General features: G+C 42.0%; 1 protein-coding gene across 3 annotated transcripts in view; it reads right to left on the bottom strand.

Moving 5' to 3' along the window:
- Positions 1–2,993: 2,993 nt before the first annotated feature.
- Positions 2,994–25,197, bottom strand: part of PRPF3 (pre-mRNA processing factor 3) — a 22,392-nt gene continuing 188 nt past the window's right edge. The window contains exons 2-17 of one of the 3 annotated variants that reach the window (XM_024210819.1): positions 24,227–24,356; positions 21,560–21,742; positions 20,416–20,546; positions 16,466–16,612; positions 15,141–15,224; positions 14,792–15,012; positions 13,485–13,791; positions 12,442–12,608; positions 11,595–11,677; positions 10,438–10,581; positions 9,474–9,573; positions 8,172–8,285; positions 7,283–7,401; positions 6,479–6,562; positions 4,800–4,861; positions 2,994–3,628 (exon numbers count right to left, since the gene is read on the bottom strand). In XM_024210819.1, the coding sequence (XP_024066587.1) occupies positions 3,482–3,628; positions 4,800–4,861; positions 6,479–6,562; positions 7,283–7,401; positions 8,172–8,285; positions 9,474–9,573; positions 10,438–10,581; positions 11,595–11,677; positions 12,442–12,608; positions 13,485–13,791; positions 14,792–15,012; positions 15,141–15,224; positions 16,466–16,612; positions 20,416–20,546; positions 21,560–21,704 (2,055 nt within the window). In that variant the 5' untranslated portion in view covers positions 21,705–21,742; positions 24,227–24,356 and the 3' untranslated portion in view covers positions 2,994–3,481. Of the gene's footprint in view, positions 3,629–4,799; positions 4,862–6,478; positions 6,563–7,282; positions 7,402–8,171; positions 8,286–9,473; positions 9,574–10,437; positions 10,582–11,594; positions 11,678–12,441; positions 12,609–13,484; positions 13,792–14,791; positions 15,013–15,140; positions 15,225–16,465; positions 16,613–17,643; positions 17,720–20,415; positions 20,547–21,559; positions 21,743–24,226; positions 24,357–25,197 lie in introns of those variants that run through there. The other 2 variants (XM_024210820.1, XM_024210821.1) reach the window with 2 other exon arrangements.

Below are 25,197 nucleotides of genomic sequence, written 5' to 3'. Positions count from 1 at the left end.
GCTTCTCTCCCCCCCACCTTGACCACGCTCCCAGCATCCTTTGTGCTCCTCCCCCCCACACACCTTGCTGATGCTACCAGCATTTACCGTGGTTCTTCCTCCCCCCTCCCCCCCTTAGTCACACTCCTGGTATCCTTTGTGCTTCCCCTACACTATTGGCCATGGTCCCAGCATCCTTTGCACTTTCCTCCCAGCTTCATGGTTTTTCTCCCAGCAGCCTTTGCACTCCCCCCACTGCACTAACTAGAGTTGTACTTTGCACATGGCCACAGGCCCTGCTGGCCCCAGTCATGGAAGAATGCTTATGCTCTTTGGTTCTCCCCATCACCTTTTTGGCCTGCAAACCTGGCACCCTCCCTTCTTCTGCCCAAAGAGAGCAGCATCACCAACAGGACTGGCCCAGCTCATTCAGGACTGGTGCCATTTTTCAAAGGCACTCCACACCAGTGGTAGAACCTGCACCAGGTGGTTTGTGGAAGAGAGCAACAGGCTGTTTTATTAAGCAGAGCCTGCCATAGAAGAGTTTGAAAAAAAGAGGATGGACAGAGAAACAATTACCACTTTTAAAGGAGCAGGAGTGAGTAATTACCTAAACTTGTAAGAGCTTGATTTTTTTTCTTACAAGAGATAAGCCCTCTCACTTGCTTCATTACAGTACATTTTTAAAAACAAACAATCAATTAACAGACAATATTAAGTGATTTACAACCAAAGTAGCTGAGCCTTAGCCGAAGGAGAAAAGGATTCTAATACTGTATTGTCCTCAGCCAAAATAAAAAAAAAAGCAGCAAACAGTTAAAAAATTACATGTTAAGATATTGTTATTAAATTAAGATGGCTCAAGAAACAATATTTGGTTTTTAAAAAATGTGAATAAGATTGTCTCTTTACAACGAAGAGGCTTATTTTAAAGCTCTCTAACAAGATAAACATGGAAGTAGTACTTCGCACCAGCTTCTGCAGAAGGCAGGCTGATGGAAGAGAGGTGGGTTCCCGGGCTTTAGCTCACAGGTTTTTGGCAAGTTACAGGAAGCTGTCTCTTTACCAGCCATCCCCTAGTTCCCATCATACAATATTTTGCTCCTGTGGTAGACACATCATAAACTCATGTCTTGGATCCTGTTCCTGCTCAGTGGTTTGAGCATTGGCCTACTAAACCCAGGGTTGCAAGTTCAATCCTTGAAGGGGCCATTTAGGGATCTGGGGCAAAAATCTGCCTGCCTTTGAGCAGGGGGTTAGACTAGATGACCTCCTGAGGTGCCTTCCAACCCTGATATTCTATGAGCAAAACAGGCTTATTCTGAGACTTGTCAGTGCACAATTAAAGAAAATCTAGAATTAGATGGTAATACAATTGAGTCTTTCCTACATTCAGGACCCAATATACAAAGTCCCTTTCATTGTTTAGAATGAGCTACAGCAGGAAGTAGTGTTGACATCAGAGTATAAATAGTTGAGAGTATAAACAGAAGCACTGTTGTGCCAAAGACAGCCAAAAAATGACTAATCCTACTAGAAACCTGGAGCGCAACTAGGCAGGCCATACCGATTAGCAACAAACATTTATTATGGCATTTTCTACCTATCTCCAACCATCTACCCCAGCCCCCAGACACTAGGTGAGCTGCTTATTCCTCCCTTGAAGTCCTGACTCTTGAATACATTCTCAGAAGTAGTTTGACTCCAGCTACGGAATGAAGCAATAGGACCAGATTAAAACAGATCCTGCATTCATAGAGATAACAAAACACGGTTTAATTCTCCATTGTCCTGCACCTTGCACAGTCATTCCCACCACTATGAAATGAGTGTAAAAGGCTACCACGCTGATCTGATAGCATTTGACATCCACTTTGCACTGATGTAGTTGTCTGCAAAAGATGAAAGGACAGGATCAGACCTAGTGTTCCAACCTTGAAAAATATTCTATATGGCCTGTGATGCAACCACCTGTTTAAAAGCTGTTAACCTAATTAGGGATGAGTGAAAACAACAAAATCTGCTTATAGGAACCCTTTCCCACTTTTTTTTTTTTTAAATGGACACTGGACAACTGCTATTTACTTTTCATCTCTGCAGGAGCTGGAATAAGCATCCAACTGAAATAAGTGGGATGACACCAAAGCATTTCCATGAATTTAGAAGCAGGTTCAAAGCTTGTCATACCTTGAGGGATGTTACTTGTATGATATACAAGACAAACCAGCTCTGGCTGTAGAAGCTCATGCTAATGTTAATTGAAGAAACCCACTCAACATAACAGACAATAAACTTCCTCAGTAACCATAGTACAATGTGCACTACAGCTCCACATGCTGATCATACTCACTGCTGCAATTTATAATGCTGCACAGGATATTACAAGAGTTCCACGTTTTCCTAAATATTAAAGTTCAAGCTTCACAACTCTACCTCTTCATTCTTGTCTGCTCGTCTCTTCAAACATCAGCCTCGACTGCTGCTACTCACATCAGCTTCAAAAACAAAACAATTTGACCCTTCCTCCACTTTGTTTCTTATGTATGGAGTATCCTCCCTCAACTCATCTGTAAGGCCAGTCCATTTTCCTCATTAAGTACGTCTTCAAGATCCACCCTATGCTATGCCTTTAAGAGATCAGCCAATTAATGATGGTTAGCTGAGCTGGCATCTTTTGTTTACCATTAGAGAACTACAAGGGTCTATAAAAACATGTATTTGGTTGTATCCTTCTCCCCATAAACTTTGTTACTTCTCTTAGATTTTAAAACTGAGAGCAAGGACCATCTTCCCTCCATGTTTGTAGCAGAGTAGGCCCCTGATTCTGAGGCTACTGTCAAACAATCCTTCCAAATATACCCAAGCTATGGTTCAAGATTGATGCAAGAGCCAAGTACAGAAGAACGTGGTTTGCATTGAGTAACAGCAGACTAATTGACACTCCCATGTAAAGAAACACATCTTTGACTTTCTTTTAAAAAAGTTTATTATGTAAATATAGGATGTGGGCTAAGTCCCCATCTCCTACTCTGCTTTACAAATTCAAATGCTCCATACTGCATCCTCAGACCATTCGGGGCTGCTCCCAAACTGCCTCCCTGCCCACCAAAGGAACAATCTCTGATTGTATGCACCATATAGTTTGTCCAATGTCAGACCTCATCTACGGAACAGCTGACAAAGCAAGGAAGTGTTTGTACCTCCATTTGAGACAGCTGTATGTGAAGGACTAAAGAGACTACTGAAAATTTTCTCTGCCCCTCCCACCTCCTCAAAACTGAATTCTCTGGCGGATACCACTTTCCAGTGGTTTTGCACCACAATCTCCAAGAGTTGGGTTTATCTAGAAAACAGTGTAGCTGTGATTGTTGTTTTAAAAATATTTCTTTAATCATATGCAACGTACTGTGGGGATCTGAGGGGAGGAAGGGAATTCTGTCCAAGTTTTCAGCCAGGTACTGTTTTCAAATTAACAATGGGAACGCTGGGGGCAGCAGCACCCTCAGTCTGTGGATTCCAACACGGACTCGCTCAGAGCCAGGTCCCAGTAATGCTCAGCTCCGTGTTTTTTAAAGTGCTCCCGTGCCATGTTTTCAGTGGGGCACTGCTTAAATTTCATTTCACCAAAGCTGCGATCCTTCGCTGTACCCTGAAATAGACAGAAAGAGTAGGAGTTTTCTGGTGCATCTTGCTGGCAGGAAAAACCACCAAGCAAATGCATCAACAAGCAAATGCAACCACAATTACAAGAGGAATTAAGAATAAACTTCTTTACAATCGAAAAAGTAATTTCTCAGGTTTCTAAACAAGTGTTCAGAGAGGAACTATGATTTGCATAATTAAATTAGTGCTATTTTTATTTGTGCAGAGGTGAAAAGTTGTGTAGAAACATGCTTAAATAAGGGCAATTTCCACTGTCACTTAGTAACGTTTTCTTTTAAATGAACTGCCAGGAAAAGTCTTTCCTTTGATACAGTCTGCAACAAGCTGAAGTGTTTAAGAGCACTTCAGTGGCTTTAATTGAAGTTACATGTTTTATTCCAGTCTGTGTCCATCTTTGTTTGGCACAGCCAGTGTCCTTTATTATGCCATGCAAGATTATCTCCAAAGACTGTGGAGATGCCCATATTTTTATATAGCATCTCAAAGGATGTGATCATGAAAACTGAAGGGTGCGGGCCCCAACCTCAAGTCACTTGGAACACAAGGGAGCTATATAGCCACTGTACTTCTGGCCAGGACACCTCTTGAAAGCTGCCAACTCGGTTCCTGTCACTAGTTAGCCATAGAAAGCATTGACTGCTTTCTCCACCACAAGGGCTGAGTGTACTACCTCCCTCCACCAGAGCAAGAGAGTCTGAAACCCAGCTCTCCTGCATTGCAAAAAGCAGCCAATAAGTTAGCCCTGGACGCTTCCTTTGAATAGCGATTAGATATTTGAATAGGGATCATGCATCCTCTGCATTTCCCAGCATTATACCCTTCCAAATGCAAAAATATTCCTGTGTGGACTAGATAGAGAAAGTCACCACATTGTTTTCTCCATCTGAATGAGGTTTAAAAAGATAAACCCCGAACATTTCATATTGAAACCCCAGGGCCAACCTAATTCAATCAAAACAAAAATCAAGTGCCATCAAGTTGGTAGTGAAATGCTTTATGCATAACCATTTGCAAACAGAAGTGTGCAGCAAGTAACAAGGCTTTACAGCTTGCACACATGTTTTAATATTGGCAGTAATGAAAAGCCAAGTGACCCAGAAATTAAGCACTTGAGCTTAAGGCCCCAAATGCTCCATTAAATCAAGATAATAACTTACCTCCCAAACCAGAGAGCACTTGTTTGTCTTTTTAACAGACTCCTCATCAGATTCATCATCATCTGAAAAAAAATAAAGCAGATTTTAGACCTACAGCCAATAAGGAATTCCAGGCAGTCGCTAAGAAAGCACCAGCATTAAAAATACAAGTCTTTCCTACCCCAGAGCTCTAAGCAGGGACAGTCCTGACCATGCTTCTATTCTCATTCCATTCAGAGAACTTCTCCCTTCTAAATCCAAACTACATTTCTGCTATTTAGACTAAGACTTTTACATTTCCCTCATTTTGGGCATGCACACAAATGTTTGCTGATTTCCCTTCACCTTTCTCTACTGGTGTTTAGGGGGGAGTCCTCCATAGCTATTAGTAGTTATGTGATACCTGACTTCATAATCTGACATTTCAAGTACAAAATCGAATTCAAATACTATGGAAGATCTAACTTACTTGCACAGAAGATTCAGCAGTGAGTACATCCCTCTATCACATTTTTATTCCCATTTCAGGGTCCATCGTGTGCCTAGAGCAGTGATACTCTGATCTCTGGTTCAGGAGCCAAATTAGCAACCAACATTACCTAAAAGAGCCACAGTAGTAGCTGGCTATAGTACTATGTATTCATATTTAAACAGTATGACAGGGGAAATAATAAGTTTTGATATATATAATTATTCCCACAGCAAATAAAATAACTTAGTGCAAGTTGATAACTTAATTGGTTAACAACACAGTAAAAGCATCCTGATTGGTTAATAATTAAATCAGTGTTTTAATATCATGTGCTGCAAAGAGCAGCAGGACACACATTAAAGAGCCACTTGTGGCTCCTGAACTTCAGTCTGAGTATCACTGGCCCAGAGCCACGGACTGGTCTCTCACATTACACACTACACAATTACGAAATATCTGTTACAGTAGTACCCGGGGGTCATCCAATCAGGATCAGCTCCCCTACTGGGCTGAGCATGCATAAAGCACGTATGAAGGCACAGGTCTTGCCCTGGAGAGCTGACCCATTTAAGAAAACTGTTGGCCAACGACATTTACACGGGCACTACATTTATAGAGCAGTGGTTCCCAGCACTGTCTGTGTACCAGTATTAGCCAGGGTTATGTGATTTGGGCTCTGGGCTCTCACTTCCTGTCTCAGGGATACATACCTGTACTGGGATCTAGAGGACCACCCTGAGTGCCTCACAGAATTAAGACATACACCTCCCTGGGAGTATTTGCCTCCCCAGTCTGCAAGGACTGGGCTTCATTCAGCAGTACACACACTTTCCAATACTGGAGTTTGTGTTTTTTCAAACCTCGAGTCTTGCAAATGCAAAGCCAGCTCAAGCTCTACTGGGTGTCAGAAAACTTACAGCTGAATAGGAGAGGCTGACACAGCAGAAGGCAATCTGGAAAACTGATGTAAATAATAGTAAGGAGCATAAGCCAGCACTGAAGTTCTTGGCTTTTTATCATCTAAATCACAGTCCCAGTGTTGGTTTGCTTTAGTAGCATTACAGAGATCTTCAAATTTACAACTCAGACGATCAGATCTATTATGTTCTGCATAAGGATTTGCATAGTAATGGCTTCTCTTCCAGGTTGCAACAAAATGACCCTATTGCCACTTCCATTCAGTCACACTAGCCACGTTTCATATATATCCACATGGGTCTATGCTTACCATCTCCCTTCGTGTTTGATGTCTGCTCGTCCCACTTTATTCGATGGAGCATAAGACGTTTGAATTTCTTCTGTGCTTTTGGGCCTAGAGAGAGAGATGATAATCATTTTCACTCAGTTCTTGCTCGTTGACAACTTCAATTTAAGAGTCCTAATAGGGTTACATTCTGCCTCCAAAAAGCAGTGAAAGCTAATGACAGCTGAAACCATGGAGGAAAAACTAAACACTCAAACACCCACACAGTTCCAGCTAAAAGCCCTGGGCAAAGAGAATACTGTAGATCAATGACAAAGGAGTATAGTCTCTAACCTAAGCACAGGGCTTGGAGACAGGAACTCTCCTGTGGCCTTTGGCAAGTCACTTCACCTCTGTGCCATCTCAGTTTCCCTTGCTGTAAAATGGGGATAGTATCTCACGAAACGTGCTGTGAGAATGTTTATAAAGCACCATGCAAATTGGAGGCATTGTAGCAGACTCAACCAGGGCTGGCAGAGTCTTTCCTGAGAAGCTGTCACTGTCAAAGCATTGTGACTTCAAATCTAGCAGATTTAATAATGCTGGGTTTCTAAACATATAAGCTATAGTTTAAATATTTAGAGGATTATTTAAAATACTTAAGTAGCTAACATACTTGACTACCCAAGGGCTGGTGCGGAATAAATTTAAGCAGCATTCTGAGTAGAGCAGCTTAATATCTTCCTTTACTTCCATAAATCCCAGTAATTGGCAATTGGGTATCTTGGTTAGAAACAAGCTTTTGAACGTCTAATGTTCTAACCAGAAAGTTCACCCCCCGAGCCTTACCTCCTTCTACTACCACCACGTTGACGTCTTTGTGTAAAACCACCACTCCTGTTAAGTACAGTTGCCCAGCATTTGCTTCAATTTTGAATTTTTTTGCTGGGTTGCCCAGATTTCTGACTCTGAGGATAGAAAAGCAAAGGTTTATCTATTCGAAAAGGAACTACAGAACTATGAACAGTGGACAACAGAGAAAGAAGGTTCCCTTATTCTCCTCCAATTCAGTCCAGTACTTACTCTCACTTTAAACTCTCCGGCACTGTGGGGGTTTACAAAAAACCTTATGCTCAACAGAGTTTTATTCAGTGTGGAGCAGGGACAATATCTATCTTTTTACAGCACCTAGGACAACAGGGTCCCATCCTTAGTTTAGAATACATTATTACATATATTACATAAGAGCAGCTTTCATCTGGCTTTTGAATGGCATTTTATCAGATGTCAGGACTCCTGGGTTCTATTGCCAGCTTTGCTTGTGACACTGGACATTCCATCTCCCAGTGTCTCAGGTTCCCTGTCATTAGGATTAAAAGTCATAAAGTGCTTTGTGATCCTTGGATGGAAAGCGCTATAGAAGCACTAAAGTATAAGAGACTTTCTACATTCACCTTGAATGCTCGCACAGAATGAGTGAAGAATGGAGTTACCTTTTTATTTATTTACTTTTGAGAAAGTGGGGCCGTTTCTCTCTACCATAAAATAATTTGAACAGCATTCAGTGTTTCTAATGGAGTTCAGGGAGCCAGATGACAATAGCCTTGCATTAAAGGAACACTCCATATTAGCACACATTTATAGACAGGCGTTTGTCATCTGTATTTATAAAAAGTCACATGAGAAAAACATCTGTTGAGACAAAGCACCTCTAGGGTCTGTGGGAGAAGGCACTCACCTGTACACAGATATATGCACTCCCTGTGAAATATCTTCTTTAAGTTTTTTAACCTTCTTTGCTTTTCTCTGTTCTGCTGTTAGTTTTCGTGCAGCATTTGCCTCTTCATGAGCTCTGGGTGGGAGGAAAAGAGACAACAGGTAAGCAGAAATGCAGCTTGTTGGTTGTCTGTTCAGAAAACTGGAAGGGGAGTGAGCCTTGGAGTGTGCCTTGTAGACCCAGAGTTAGGAACAGTGAACCAGGCTCTGCCCAGACCCGACTGGCTTAGAAGCATGTGAGTGGGTTAGATCACAAAAGACTGGTTTCCATCCCGAGGGAAACTGGACCAGGTTGTAACAAGTATGAATAGTGACACTGCAAGCTTCCTGCAATGTGACCCTCCGATTTGCTTTCAATGCCTCTAGTGATGAGGGATCAATCCATTTAGTCCTTGGCCTCTGCTGAAAGAGAGCAATTAGTGCCAGCTGTAATGGTGGAAATTTGTGGTGTGAACTGGATCAAAACCCACCAACTAATTTTAAATAGGTCACTAACCCACCATCAGATGGTACAAACTTTCAGTCAGTACTGCTAGAGGCTGCATTTGATCTAGTGGTGATGATACATAAGGCCCTGTATCATTACCATAGCCTGAAAAATCCAGCCATCTGGTTATTTGAAGTTTCAGACTGCACATATGAACTTTTAATTCAGGTACTTTGCTTTAGATTAGTTTCTTTAAGAGCCTACTCAGTTCACCTTTATTACAGTGAAACCTTTGCATTTCCCAGATGACTTCCCTCGAGGATGAATGTGCGCATGCACCACCTAACATTACTGTGGAGATGTTGCTGTCTGGAGCAGTCAATTGCTTAGTATTAAACCGGAAGCTATTCAGTGTAAGTTACTGAACGTAGTGGGCTGAGGAGGACCATGCTTCAAAGTCATTACTCCACAAGCAGTTGTTGGAGGGTCTGTGAAGTGAGTCAGGGTCTCAGTCCAGTTCCCAGCAGATAGCTGTCCCTACTCAAAAGCCACCACTGCAATTGGGCCTCTTGCTGACAGTTTCAGGACAAGGGGCCAAGAATGGATGGGTCATGAACACTCAACCCTCTTCTAGCTCTCAGAGGAGAGCGTTTCAAGACAAAGTTGAAATACGTTGTAGGGTCATCATCTGAGTAAAATTTGCCATTCCTTCTCCCTTTGCTGCATCTGATATATGCTTCAGTAGAGGACTTTAGTCGCTAGGGCTGTCAGGACACCACCACCACCACCAAATCTACTTTAAAATAAAGTTTTCTTATTCTAGAACATGCAACCTACTTCTGTCTCTTTGCCATCTGTGCTCTAACGTGAGCTTCCACTTTTGTCGGGTCCTGAACAGCTTCTGTCCCCAGTACTCGCATCAGGTTAGAAATTCTTACTGCAAGGGAAATAGAGAGAGGAACATTTTAAAGGGATCTATCAAGTACCAACTTGCCTTTTGCATTTTTGACGCAAATTATGACATCTGTTACTTCCTATAAATATAAGCTTAAAAATGAGAAGATCTTCAGAATAGAAGTTTTACTTTAAATAAAACTGAGTGCAAAGATTATAAGAGTGAAACAACATTGGGGGAAACCATCTGAAAGAAAGGTACAAGTTAATTTCTAGGTGAGACCAGATCTCCTCTCTAAGGCTTGCTTCAAAAGGCTCCCAAGCATTATTTAAAAACAGCCTTCTGTAGCATCTTTTGTCAGGCTCAAAATGCTTTACCGAATTACTAGCTACAAACACACATCACTTGCCTCTGAAATGCAGGTATTTCCAGGTGCAGTGTGGCAACTGACTGACAAGACACAGCAACAATGCATGAAATTTAGTAAAGAGCGGTTCCTCCGTCTGAGCATTCCATGTAGTATGTACATTTGTTGTACCACATTCTGCCTCTGTGCAACCCTAATGAAGTCAGTGGGGTTGGATGGGGTGTAAGTCACCCCAGAATACTGCCCTATGCACACGGGGCTTGAAGCAGGAATTACTGAGTGAAATTCTATGGCCTGTTATGCAGGTCACACCAGATGATCATAACAGCCCTTTCTGGACTTAGTTCTATTAATATACATGCATGAATGTAAATTCATGAACGGAGTAGATCTATAGGATTTCTCTTGCACAACTCCTTTGTTTGCTGCAATTTACCAAAACGGAGTTTTTAACTAGCCAATGTGACACCATTTGGAGATGTGTATGTTTTAATACAGCTTTTTGCATACAGCCTGTTCTCCACAAGGTCGTCACCTACCTTTTGGTTCAGGAGGCGGCATTAGGCCCAGCCTGACTTTCTCCTGCAGTTCCTTCTGTGCTTCTCTCCGCGTCTGACGTCGTAACTTCTTCTGCTCTTTTTTAGTTAGATAAACGCCCAGAGTCACTGGTGTGTCACTGTCCACTAGGAAGGCAAACCAATGAACAGTCACTTTACATTTCCCAGTTCCACAAGGGCAGGACCAAATACTGTTTACAATCATTACTGGGGAAAGGAAAGGGAAATAGCTGCAGTCTAACCAATTATAACCAATTCCTCATGCTTAAGGCTAAGGCAGCCCAACACCACCATTTTTGTCCTCCAGTCCGCTTGTAACCTACAAACACCCTCTTTCTGAGCATGTATGTATGCCTCTCTGCTATCCCATATTAGATCATAGTTTCTTTCTGCTACAATCTGTGATCCTTGAGTTACTCCAGATTGTTTATATCAATGCTGAACCAGAAAACAGAGATTACAATACGGTTTATGTTAAACAGATTAACCACTAATCATCTAAACCTTTCTTTACTATCCTATGTCCCTTGTCTGGGTCTGTGTTACCATGTGGATCACACAAGGAATTTGGGGTATGTCTACACTGCACCTAAACACCTGTGGCTGGCCTGCATCAGCTGAGTCAGGCTCACGGGGCTCAGGCTGTTTAATTGTGGCATAGACGTTCAGGCTCGGGCCCGGGCTCCACCCCAAACCCAAACGTCTATACAGCAATTAGACAGCCCTGCAGCCCAAGCCCGACTCAGCTGACACAGGTGTTTAGTTGCGGTGTAGACACCCATAATGTCCAAGTAGCAGTAGCCATCCCCTCTACCACATGGGAGTCTACCAGTTTCCAATATCCAGTTGGTCACTATGCTCTTAAATGTGATCGCCTCCACGCTTTTTGCAAACTCGCCTTCCTAGTCTTAGCTGTCTCACCGCCCTAGCAGAGCTCTACTTTCTATCTTAGCATGATTTCTTTCATGGTGAGAAATGAAGTCAGTGGCATTACAAACGGGGAGAGTCTTAGCCTGGTTCAGGTCTCATGCTGCCAGTGATTTGGAGCACTTGAAGGGTCTTGCTACAAAACTTCCTGTGTACCATGAATTGATCAAGACTACAAAGAGGCCTTGAACTAGACTGCTACATAATAGTACCTGGTGGGCTTAACTGTGCTGGGTGTTCCACAAGGTTTGTGATCCCAAAGTAGTCGTCTCTTTTAGAGTAGACTCCAGCTGTTCTAAAGAGGAGAGAATTCGTATATCACTATTTGTCATCTTAGGGCTGGGCTTCCCGCACTTCCTTCAATGTGCCACAAGCCACAGCATTTGGCGAACAAAGCAATTTGGCTCCCACACACACAACCACCACAATGCTAACCATTAAACTTACACAAGTTGCTGAGAGGTACTCTAAAGCCAAGAGTTCAGGGGAAGCAGGGAGATGCATGGGTCCTACATAAGTATTAAAGTCCCTCCCATTGCCCCAAATATTCTAAATATTGATCTTACATTTAGACATTAGAGGCAGAACTTTCAAAAATTCTTAACTGACAGTCAATGGGGCTTGTGCTCCAAAGTCATTTAGCTGCTTTTGAAAATCCCACAATGGCTTTTAGCCAAAATCGCTCTAACAAACTGCTGTATCGATTGCACACAGGAATGGTTCTCTCAGTCATTGGAATAAGACAGCTCTGGAATGGAATATGGCAGCCGTTTGGCACCACACCACACACTGGAGCAGTGAGCGAACACAAAATACAACTGAACCTCCCACGGGGAATTCAGGGGAGCAGAATGCAGTTACTCAAGCGGATGCACTTGCTTCTGTAAAAGATGCAGTAAAAGCTTAGGGCCTGATTTCCAGAAGCGCTGAGCACTTCAGCTACCAGCAGCTCCCAAAAAATTTCAATGGAACCAGGGGTTGGTCAGCAATTCTCAAAAGCCAGTCCATTAGTTTCTTCTCTACAATAAAATTATCAAAGCCCAGCAGATAATAGCTTACAGGTCAAAGCCATTAGGGATGATATACGAATCCCACCACTCTATCTCAGGGATCTCCCCTTCTTTCAGCTCCTTTTTCGGGGTAATAAGAGCTAGTTTGGTAGAGGTGTGGATCCCAGTCTTTCTGGCAGCTTGAGAGATCTCTGCCTGTAATTTTTCTAGTTGAGCCTGAGAACAAGAGGAGAGAGATGGCACAAGCAGGTCACTTATATGGGCACACGCAGAAATAGTGAAGCCTTTAAAAAGCAAAGCACACGGGATATATTCTTTTACAAGCTGATCAGGGCATGTCACAGAGGATGCACCGAATGGAGCCTGGGACTAATGGGTTGTTTTGTGGAGGTTTGTGGGTGTTACATCTGCCCCATGCAAGTATTACTGCACAACCCTAACACACAATTGTTCTCCTAGAGGATACTTTAAAACTGGGCCGGGCAACGTACTGGGAAATGTCTTAGCAATAATACTACCTAGCTCTTACATAGCACTTTTCATCAGAAGATCTCAAAGTGCTTCACTACTTCTTTGGAGGAAATCTCTTCCATGGTGTAACAGACCTCCGTATCAGAAAGGGTTTTCCCAATATCCAGCCTAAATCAGCTCTTCATTCCAAGAGTCCTCATTATACCTTACAACTGCACTAAATAGTTACTGCTACGTACACTTATTGTTTTGCACATGGTTAAAATGTAGGCAAGTTCTCTCCCTTTAAGTTCTTTCAGCCCCCAAATCATTTGTTTCTATTAAAAGTAGGTCAAAAAGTATATTTTTCCACGGAAAATTTCAGCTTTTCATAAGAGAACTAAGTTCTTTGTGTTTTCAACAAAAAGTCAAAAATGTATACAGAAAGACACTTTCCACAAAAACTGTAAACCAATTTTCCATTGAAAAAGTTTTGATGGAAAATGTTCAACCATCTGTAGTGGAAATCTTTCTTGTCCTGAAGCCTCCATCGTTCTTGAATGTGACAAGAGTTCAGTTCCCATACCACCCCCTGCTTCTAGTGCTGTTCATTAACACCAGCACTCAAAAACTAGACAATACCTTTGTTCGTAACCTCTGTGCAATTTTTTCAAATTTGCCTTTGTCATGGAACTTAAAGGTGCGTTTCTGACGTTGAGATGAGGCTATGGAGACCCGGGGGTCAAAGTAAGTGTTGGATTCCATGTCTTCAGAAGGTTTCTCTTTGAGCTGCTGTTTAAACTGCTCCCTCTTCACAGCCCTGATGTTTGCTTTTAGGGTCGGCATACGGTGCGTCAACTCAATCTCTTTACCAGTCGCATCAACAGTTCGGCCTTGTTCGTCCAGGATCAATGGGGTAGGCTTTGTCTGGTCCTTTAGCTCTACTTTCCTGATGCAAGAAACATTTTGTTAAAATGCAGTCATGTAGCATTCAACTCAGAGGAAATAGAGAGTGTATTGTGACCACCACCAAATAGGTCTTGAAAAGAGCATGGTCTGCTCTTTGGCGGTTTTTGCTAAGCCTTGTTAGTCAATATCATATAAAGGAAACAGATGTGAAGCCATTTTAGTGCAACAGTAATCAAAAAGTAGGTGCCAGTATTATGATCCAGAGCCTAGAGCAACTTCAACTATTATAAGTCTGACTGAAGCATCAGCCCAGAGGTTTCCACATTTTGATCACTCATAGAACATCAATAATCTAAACACTTCTCTCTTCTTGATACTTCGGGGAACAGAGGTGAGTTTCATACACCATGAATGATATGGGTATGCTTACACTAGGGGTCCAATTCTCATTTACATCAAGATCTCCTTCCACCTCATTGGCAGCGTAAAGGGGTCCTAAAGTGGGTGTAAATGTTATACAATGAAAATGTTATGCTGCCAGAATGGCATAATGTAACCATGTCAGCCCTGAGGCATTGCCCCCCGTAAGATTTCCCACTGTTGCTCTCATTTGTTTAGCTACATTGATGGCTGCAATGATGCAAGGACCAGTATAGTTAAGGTGATGAAGAGTGGTCTTGCATTCTAACCATTGTGCAATCTAGAAAACCCTTAGTGTAGACAAGGCCACAAGGATCTGATGTAGTTTAGACTACTCGTAGTTGACCCTGAAATGCACTGAACATTCAAAGGACAACTACAAGTGTTACAGTAGAGGTGAACAACAGCAGACAGACAACATCCAGAAGGGCAATGCCTGTCCAACATCACTCTCGGGTGCGTCTATCATTGACACAGAGCCACCCATTATCCAGTTTATGAATCCAAGCCAATACACATGAATTTTGGTGAAGGCTGACAATATGCACGCCTAACATTTCTCTTGTTCCTATAGGAAGTTACCAGGGGTACCGTGTACTTGGCAAGTTGATTGTACTCACGGAGGTGCGATTCCCATTGCATGCAGGTTGGCCAACCCCACCATGTTGGCATTGCCAATGAGCCCAGGTTTCAAGGCCAGCTGAGCCTGGATTCGGGCCTGCAATTCAGCCGCTTTCCTGGCTTTCTCAATAGCATCATTCATGAACGTGGCTGCCTGCGAGGGCTGGATGGTATTGCCGATGGGGAGACGCTCTGGCTGGGATGAAGAGGGAGTTTTTGGCTGGGGAGAGACGTACACGGTTAGATACATGTCAGAACAATCATGCAAGTCACGGTTTGAGGAGAAAGGCAATGCATCCATTTGAATCCTGTGACAAAGGATCTGCCCTTTTGCTTTCCAGGCTGTACCTGGGGTGCAGGAGGACTGATGAAACTCAGTTGCTTTTTCCTCTCCTCAATCTGACGTGTTGCTGCCTCCATCATCTGTTTGATCTGCAGAAATAAAAGTTGGAAAGTTAGGTTTCTTCCCCCTCCTCACAAGAAGTCAGAAGGGCTAAAGCACTCTTCAGAGGCTCCTGACATAGTGGCAAATGAGTGCAAACCCAGCTACCAACCGGGACAATTCTAACCAACGACCTCCAATTCAGCAGCAGCAACCCCGGGTAGTCAGTGCCCACGGCCATGACCTGTGCCTTCCAATTCAGCTCACCCTACAGAAAAGGAGCCTTGTTTGCCTGTTTCATTTGTGAAGAGGGTCTTACCCTCTCTTTCTGTTTTCTTGGCTGAATTCAAGTGTGACCACGTGCTTTGCATGTTCCAAAAAAAAGTGAAAGGACCTGCAAAATGGATTTCCTGGACTGTTCTTAATCAATTCAGTCTGCTCACTGACACCGCAAATGGTAAGAACGGAATTGCCTTTTCCTGGTGGAAATCACTGTTTCAAGATGATATACAGGAGAATCTCACTAATTCTAGAACACCTCCTCCACTAAACTCAGTGACATTAATCCACTAATTAAAAATCTGCAGTGCTTTGAGATTAAGCCATTACTGGTAAACTACTTCATGTGTCTGAACTGTTTGGTCAGTCTAATTTAGACTAAGAGCTTTAGTCCAAGCTTTCTGAATCTGCAAAACTCCATGTACATTTATGGTCCCGTATAATTAAAAAAAATAATGAAATGTACCAGATCATACAGATGGCATTCAGCTAATGAACAGTTTATACTACATAACTGCACATGAACACATTTCAGTGCAAGTCAACACTTCTCCAAACAAATGAAGGATACTGCATAACAAATGTATTTTCTCCCTTTATTCACAGTATAGTTTAGTTGTATTCATTAACATTTCATAGTATTTTATCAAACGTAGATTCTGTATGAGTAGCAAGTTTTAGCAACACAAGGCATCAACATGGCACTCTCTCTGCCACTCCGTTTTCGAGAAATGGCAAAGAAGACTATTAGGCTTGTGAATTTGGGAACTTCTATTGAAATTGGCCAATAGTAGCAGCAAGCCCTGAAAAGGACACAGTGGAAAGCACTTGCCATTAGTTTTCAAAAGAAGGATGCTAGGCCCTGACATTCAAATTTCTAATCATGATATGAAGTATAAGATACCTGAAACTTTTGTTATTCCCTCACACTGAAACTCAATATTAAGATGTTAAGATCCAAGATCTGTGTTTCTTGGGAGGTGGCGGAGGAGAGCAGCCTGATAAGACAAACCTGTAGCTTGGTCAGCATTCCAGGACTCTCTGAAGGCGGGCCTGGGATAACCTCCGGCTCCTCCTCTACCTCCTCAAAACGTGGAATACGCCGCTTCTTAACGCCGGAAGACTCCTTGGAGATCTCAGAGTCATCCCCAAACACATCCTAACAGAACGGGAACAAGACGAGATTGTTATATCATTGATCGTAAGCTAAGCTACTCAAGGCTACTGATGAAGACAAGCAACCACCACTTGAGTCCAGCAATTTAGAATTTGAAAAACATTTTGGTCAAGCGGTCACAGCAAAGGGCTTGAATCCAAAACTCCGATGTTGGATTCTCAGCCCTGCCGTTTACCCACTGTGGGATCAGGCACAAATTCAATCTGTGTCTCGTTTTCTCACCTGTACAATGGTAAGTGAGATCCATCTAAATGAATGGTGGTGATGTGGAGGTTAACTATTGTTTGCAAAGCACCCAGATCCTTGTGTGAAAGGCACTACCATCCTTCTGCATGGGTTAAAGGGTTCCTAGGTCCATCGTTCTTCCCAGTAAGCCTGTGTGTTCTCTCACACGCCTATCCACAGATAGATCTGATCTACAAACTGAACTGATTTAACTAAATTGGTTTCTAAATCTCAAACTGATATAAGAGTCATTACAAAAGTAATTTTCCCTCTGCTGAAACTCACACCTTCTTGTTAACTGTTTGAAATGGGCCACCCTGATTGCATTGGCCTTGTTAGCACTACAAGAGTAATTTTCCCTCCCTTGGTATTCAGTGTTGAGAACAGGCCACTTCCACCTTAATTGAATTGGCTCGTTAGCCCTGACCCCCACTTGGTAAGGCAACTCCCACCTTTTCATGTGCTATGATATATATTCTGCTTACTTGTATTTTTCACTCCATGCATCTGATGAAGTGGGTTTTAGCCCACAAAAGCTTATGCCCAAATAAATTTGTTAGTCTCTCAGGTGCCACAAGGACTCCTCGTTGTTTTTGCTGATACAGACTAACATGGCTACCACTCTGAAACCTGATTTAAGAGTGTTTCTACAAGGAGATTGCACTGATTTAACTAAACTGATTTAGTTAAATGGGTGCCATTTGTGTGAGGAAACAAGCCCTTAATCTACCATACAATAGACATTCTGTATTATAAGTGAATGTTATTTGAAAAGAAGATATACACACCGGTTGTAAGCGTTAGTTGAAATCCCCTCTTCACTACTATGGTTCATATTCTACAAGGACACTTCCTCAGCCAGACACAGGTACTTCTTGGAATACCTACAAGTTCAAGAGAAAGGACTTGCCCATAGTATAAAGTGTGTAGACCATTACGTTTTAGTTCCTGAAACTTCCCAAGCAGTGATCTACCCCATGAAATGGTACAAGGGAGAGAGGAGAAAGAGGGCCAGACAGAAAGCTGAAAGACAGCTAACATGAGTATTATCTAATGTTTTTATCATTCCTCTGTCCACCACTACAATTCTAATTCTGTGAGCATATGTAAAAGCAGGGCTAATATCAAGGGAAAAGCCAGAAAGGAAAAGTTACCCTAGTTATACCACCTTGGGCTGCAATTCCAGTAGATCTCCTGCTAAGCAGGGTCAGGGCAGATCAGTGTCTGGATGTGACACTTCTAAGGAAGTTAACTCCAGGAAGAGGAGCTGGTGGTTCAGTAGATGACACTCTTTTCCTTGAGTCAGTGCCCCACCACAGTGTGTTTGGGCATGCTGTGCTACTAGGAGGGCTGAATTTCAGATCAGATACAAAACTGAGGGCCTGGAACACTTTTGGTCATTCAAGATCCCAGAGCACTTTTCACTAGAGATGGGGCATTAGCCCCAGTGCCCAGTCCAAAGCCCAACTTGGGTATCTAACCTACCTCCATAAGATTCCCCATAGAGTTTCAACAGAGTGTAACCGTCTTTCCTTCCTGTCCTATGACGTTGTACAGTGTTGCTATTTGATGCTAAGTAGCATTCTTGTATGATGTGGAAGCATGTTCCAGGTGAGTAAAGCATTGTCTTATCAATGATTTGTAACTGTGAAGAGCTTTGGGATCCATTTGCATCAGAAGTGCTACAGAAGTAGAAGATAATCATCACTCGTAAAGTGTAGACTGTAATCCATCTGCTAAAGGATTCATCTGCAGAACCATCTGCTTTACAATGAGATGTCAAGTGGCTGCATGGCATAGTTCAGATATTCCAGTTTCTTCTCTGTCTCCCCAATATACCAGAGGTAAGAGATTTGAGATCTGGCCGGGACAAAATATGATGGCTTACTGGCTTTCAATCTGAGGACAGCTTGGTGGCTTATGTGAAATGAGTTAGTGAATTTCAATCTAGTTCCTAATTAAATGTGCCCACAGCACAAAGATGCCAGCACGTAACACTAGTTGGCTCCCTTCTTGATAGTTTCAGTAGAGGTGCCAATGTCTGAGAGCACATCGACACTTAAGGCACTGCATCGCTTTAATGAAAACACTCTACGCCGACAGGAGAGAGCTCTCTTGTCGGCATAGTTAATCCACCTCCCTGAGAGGAGGTAGCTATGTCGGTGGGAGAAGCTCTCCTTCCGACATAGCGCTGTCCACCCGTGGAGTTAAGTTGGTATAACTACATCGCTTGGGGTGTGGATTTTTCACACCCCAGAACAATAATTATACCAATATAAGTCTGTAGTGTAGACCAGACCCGAGCTATGGAAGATTGAACTTCCCCACTCTCTCCCCTGGGAGGGGTGGGGCTCACTCCAGATCAGACTAAGGCACATTGGCAGGGAAGCTTGCACCGCTGCCACCCAGGCTGTACCTGTTTGGGGGATAAATGCCTCTTTTTTATGCATGACTATTTAACCAGTGAATGTAACTGGAACCTGGAAGAGGAAAGGTAAGTAGACCCTTCTCTAGCACATTTTAAAGCCTCAGCCAGGCAGAGGAGAAAAGTAACAGTTTCAGACAGAAAATATTGAGTAGTACAAAGCACTTTCCCAGAGACACCTGGAAAGGCACAGCTGACAGCCCTGTAAGGGAATATACTAGGTAACTGATGAATCAGGAACTGATACAATGCAAAACTTCAAAAAGAGAAATATAAAATAGGAACTTCAGGAAAAAAGTGAAAGGAAACTTACTTTAAGACCAGGGAACAGCTTGTCGAGTAGCCATTTTTATATTCTGTATGCAAATGATGAAAAAAAATTGTAATTCCATGGTCAAAAGCAAAATCTTCAAGATAGCGGGGAGAAGTAAAAGACAACTGTGGATGCATGAGACTTTCCACCATCCCAGTCAAATGTTAGATGGGAAAACCACCAGAACACTAGAAAATCCTTGCTGTATTTCAGGACCTTGAATTTGGTGGGGAAAAAAGGTTGCCAGAAGTTGCATATTATGGGTTCCAGATGAGCTTCAGCGCATGGACAGAAAGTGAAAATCTACAAGGTAACCCACCAACATTCATTCACTGACAGTTGTGAAATCATCAGTTTAGATTTTATGATGACACGTCTGAGCAAGGAAGAGCAATGGAAAGTTACTATAAGCTGTGACCGACTAACCCAGACTCCTAACCCCTAGTTAATGAAGACTCAACAGTATGGCAAAAATGCAGTGAGGGATAAAGGAATAAGAAAAACAGCAGAGAGCCAAAAATCCTGCTATTTAAGCTGTTCTAGTCCATTAAACCTACTAGGGGATTGTTAAAGAAACCAGATGCTCAGGTTTCCAAGTCAGGACATGGCCAGGGAAAGTATTTTGGTACCTCATGGCACCTCAGAAGAGAGTAAAAAGAACTGAAATGTAAAGGCTCACACACTTCATTGTAAAGAAGGGTCTTTTCTCTTGAACTTTAAGCATTATAAGATGTGCCTTTCTGGAAGAGGAGAATGTGGTAAAGTAACAGCACTGCATTCATGGCCTTTAACGAACAATACAACAATCAGTCCTTAGCTTACCTTCAATTCTCTCTTTCGGTTCCGGTCACTGTTGGATTTTGAGTGCCTGGAGCTTCGTCCTTCCTCTACAGCTTCAAAGAGCTTGTCAACAAACCGCAGAGTGGAATCATCAAGAAAAGGCTTCAGATGGTCTGGCAAGGAAGATAAATGTGTGTGACTAGACCATGAACACTTTTGGAGACAGGAATACGTGGATAAAAATTATACTTCAGCCTCTCAGTTTACAGATTGCCATTCCCCCTGACATCTAGAATACATGACCTATGGGTTTGGAGATTCCATGCAAGCCTCTTTCACTGACTACAGCAAATTTCTTCAGTTTCTTTAACAATGGAGTCTTTCAACTGCATTTCCTGTCTTGTCAGTTTCTGTAACACCCTTTAAGTGTTTTGGAAGTGTCTTAGACAATGCCACTTGCTGCCATGAGGAAAAGGGGAGTACAAGAAAATCTGTCCAAACTAAGCTTCTATTACTACATACTTACAGCCTGTGAAGTAAGTCTAGAAATATTAAGTACATAAAAATTGGCTCTGAGTTAAGAATCAGCAAGGACATTTTCAGCTCAAAAGGGGTGTCATATCCATGAAAAGGGGGTCCATCTAATGGAAACACTGTCACAACCTTAATTAGTGATGAAGAAACAATTTGCCACATACAGTTTAGCACCACTAAAGTCAGGTGAAAAAGTGCCCAAGAATAAGGAAGATAAATTTAAAGCTAACTTAAAGACCATTTCAAATGCAGTGCAGCTCTTCCAATTCCATTTGTAAAGCTCACAGCTACTCACAGGAACAAATACTCATTTATTTCAGATACAAATTTGAAAGCCTCACTTGGTTGCTTTCTAGACCAAGACAAAGTGTCTATATTGTTAGTTTCATTTTCCTGAGTGATGCTTCTATTCCTTTCCCAGCTTTGCTACTGTTTAGCTCCAAGGCATGGTAGGATACAATTTATATGAAATACTTCGCAGAAAAATGGATTGTATTGCTAAATAGAAATCCTGAGAGATTCAACAGGTTGTCGCTTTTAGCACTTATTTCATACACCTCCCTCTTTTTTTGTCAAGGATCTTTAATACTCTTAAATACACAGCAATGGATATGGGTGTTGTGAGTGTCGTAATGAAAAGCCGAGGACATACCAGCTGCTTTCTTTTTGTCCATTCCCTTCCCAACACAGTTCAATGCTGCAGTGACCACAGTGGGTTCTGAGAAACCCAGGACCCGCTTCACTGTCTTCTCGATCCATGGCTTCAGCTCATCCAATTCCCGTTTAGAGAGCGACATCTTCACCGGCAGGCTGACTTCAATTATTTGAATTTTGCCTATAAGAAAAATGAAGAGTGTAAAAAGCATCACTTAGGAGAGAGACTGGAGCAGCCAAATCAGCATTATATTGGTGGCCATTATATTTTTCTTTTTTTAGTGTGAATTTAGAGCTGGTGGAAGGTGCAAAGCATTTTTTTAAATGTATTTCTACCTAGAGACCCCAACCAATGTTGGGGTGCTATTGTTCTAAGTGCTGTATAAGACAAGGAATACTTCCTCCCCTCCAGACCTTACAATCTAACTAGACAAGACAAAGGAAGTATTAGACTCTTATTGGAGATAATCTCTCTGTGCGTTCGTTCTTTAAGCGGCTTTCTCAAAGTTACACAGGAAATCTATGGCAGAGCCAGGAACTGACTCGAGATCTCCTGAATCTTAGTCCAGTGCCACGACTACAAGGCCAACCTTCCTCTTGTGGAAGGTGTCAAAATGACACTCTTGGAGACTATGCAGTCTTGTTATAGCCATGTTGGTCCCAGGATATTAGAGAGACAAGGTGAGTGAGATACTGTCCTATTTATCCACAGAGCAGGTAACAGGTACCAGCAACACAGTTTCCAACTCCTACAGACTTACGGCCTCATAAATGCCCCCAGGACAGAGGGGGGAGTTCCGTCTTCGTGGCCCATTCAATCTTTGGCTTGTGCCAAAGGGAACCAATTAGCGACAATCAGGGTGGAGGATCTGTGATGTGAACCCTTGTCCATTAGTCACTAGACTGAGACCTATCCAAACTTATTTCACATACACCACTTGCACTCTATATATTAGAATAGTTTTTACAATATTTTGAGAGGGGAACAAGTCCATCTTAGGCAATGTGGATGAAATACATTTTTGATAAACATTGAAAATTCTAGTACACACTAGTTAGTGCTTAGTACCTTCCATTTGAAGATCTCAAATCATGTTACAGACATTAAGCCTCAACATCTACACAAGGTAAGCACGTGCAGCCTTCTACACTAGAGGAAATTAAGGCAGACTTGGCTAAGGTCACACAGCAAGGGGACATCTCCCAGGTCTCCTGACTCTCAACCTCACTATAGATTCAGACTTTAAGGCCAGAAGGGACCATCATGATCAACTAGTGTGACCTCATGCGCATTGCAGGCCGCAGAACCTCACCCACCCACTCCTGCAAAAAGCCCCACAACCTCTGGCTGAGTTACTTAAGTCCTCAACTCTTGATTTAAAGACTTCAAGTTAGAGAAAATCTTCCATTTACTCTAGCTCAAATCAGCAAGTGACCTGTGCCCCATGCTGCAGAGGAAGGCCAAAAAAACCCTGGGTCTCTGCCAATCTGACTTGGGGGGAAATTCCTTCCAACCCAGATAGGATGATCTTAGTCTGAAAGATCATCCTGCCTCGCCAGGCATAAGCACACACACATGTATCACTGTGCAATCTATGGCCCACATCCTGGAAATATTCATAGGCATGCTTAAGCCTGAGAACCCCTTCTGCAAACTACAAGCCCATATTCCCCACTCCTACTATTCTGAATCTAGTTGTGAGCTACAGATTTTGGAGACAAGATCTCTCTCCACTAACTGTTTGAAATAGAAGCTACTATGTCAAGAGGGTTACACTCTACAAATGAAATAATGTTTAATTATGCACCCAGACCCTGATCTGATTTGGAAATCAAGCCTCCTTTACCGAGAAAGAGGCAGTCTTCTTAAGGAAATATGCTCGGCCTAAGACATTTCTTCCCTACAAGAAAAAAACTGTAGGTAGTTCTGTACTGTATAATTACAAAGTGTTACTACTGGTCCATAAAATCAGACAGTGAGTGTCAATGTTTTAAAATAAAGATTTTCATATATAGACATTTTATGGAGACTAAAAGAGTCAAGATTTTCTGTTTGTACAGTCAAGAAATTTTCTACATATTTAAACTTCAAAGAGCAAGGAAACAAAGCAACAGTAGCTGTAGCCCACAGGCATCCTTTAGCTACATTTCAGTTATAGCTGCTTGTTTCATCATTTCAGATGATGATTGTTAAATGTTAACATTTGATACTCATGATCATTAGTTCAGCTAGGTTAAGAGCCATTATTACATTTCATAAAAACATGTTGCCATATTAGTATCCTCATTTATATATTGTAAAAACAGGCTAATATTGCTAGAAGAATGAGTTATGCCTTGATAGGTCTTATTGAATTACATAAATGAAGGTAAAATCTAATAGAATACTCAGCCTCAGGCAGGTTAGCATGATATTTCAGTATCTGAAGAGCGAAGAGTATATATGAGCATTCTCCATTATGTACTACCTACAGAATGAGAACACTATCTTTCAGCCATATAAGTATTCTATATACAGTTAAACCTTGCATATAAGGCCAAATGTGTGTATTAAAAATGTCTAAGAAAGTTGACAGACCAAATATAATAGAAGATTTCTACCAGGTGGTCCAATAGTGAAACTGCACAACACATGTATCTCATATTAAGGTTTACACCCACTAACCTTCTTCACTATGTTATTCCTCAGTAAATGGATAATCTGAAATTGATGTTCTCACAAAGCTGTTGTCAAAGCAACTGTGGCTCCTTCAGATAAGCAACATATTTAGCTTCATTCTGTAAAACATGCATACCTAAAATTAAGTAAAAATTCTAATTATAATTAGAGTTTCCAAAGCCACAGTGAGATGTACAATGCCTCGTTTCAATAGAAACCCTTTTGCTCACAACACTGCCCCAATAAGACTACTATTTTAAAGGTCAGAGTACTGGCTATGTTAAGGCTAGAAATCTAGATGCCTTGAATCAGACAAATTTAACTGTAATAGGAAAAGAGTGCTCTTATATCTGCAGAAAATTTTACCAAATTCTGCAAATGAAAATTGTGTACATAGGAAAATCGGGCTGTCCCCCTCCCATTCCCAATTACTTCTTTCTGAGAAGCAACCTAGCACAAATGTAACATGTTTATGGTCAGACAATTCTAATCTTACTTATAAAACTCATTTGCACTGGCAAAGGTTAAAACCCACATAGACACCTTTTTTTGTTGTTGCTGTTGTTCCATTTTATTTTATTTAATAAAAATGCTTGTTTATCCAGAATGGAAATAAATGTGCCAATTCCCTCCCCACCACTGTGTGTGTACCTTTGACTAGTCAGCAAAGGAGGCAGTGTAGTCTAGTGGTTAGAGGCAAAATGGGAGGCAGGAGTTCTGAGTATTAGGCATGGTTAACTGTGTGTTGTGGGAACAAGAACTTCCTTATTGTTTCACATCTGCTGCCTCTCAATTTTATTGGATGACCCCTTGTTCTTGTGTACTCAAAGTACTATTATCCTCCCTAGAGCAGCACTGGTGCTACATGAAGTATCCAGAAGACCCAACTTTAGAATCAAACCTAATACACACCATTAAAGAGGATGCTTTTTGCCTATGATGCATAGAGAATAAGAGATACAAAGGGCAAAAATTCC

Source organism: Terrapene carolina, unplaced genomic scaffold (genome assembly GCF_002925995.2).
Source record: "Terrapene carolina triunguis isolate 2854851 unplaced genomic scaffold, T_m_triunguis-2.0 Scaffold227, whole genome shotgun sequence".
NCBI classification, from domain to species: Eukaryota; Metazoa; Chordata; order Testudines; family Emydidae; genus Terrapene; species Terrapene triunguis.
The sequence above is the reverse complement of the archived record's forward strand: the minus strand, read 5'-3'. Positions and strand labels throughout refer to the sequence as shown.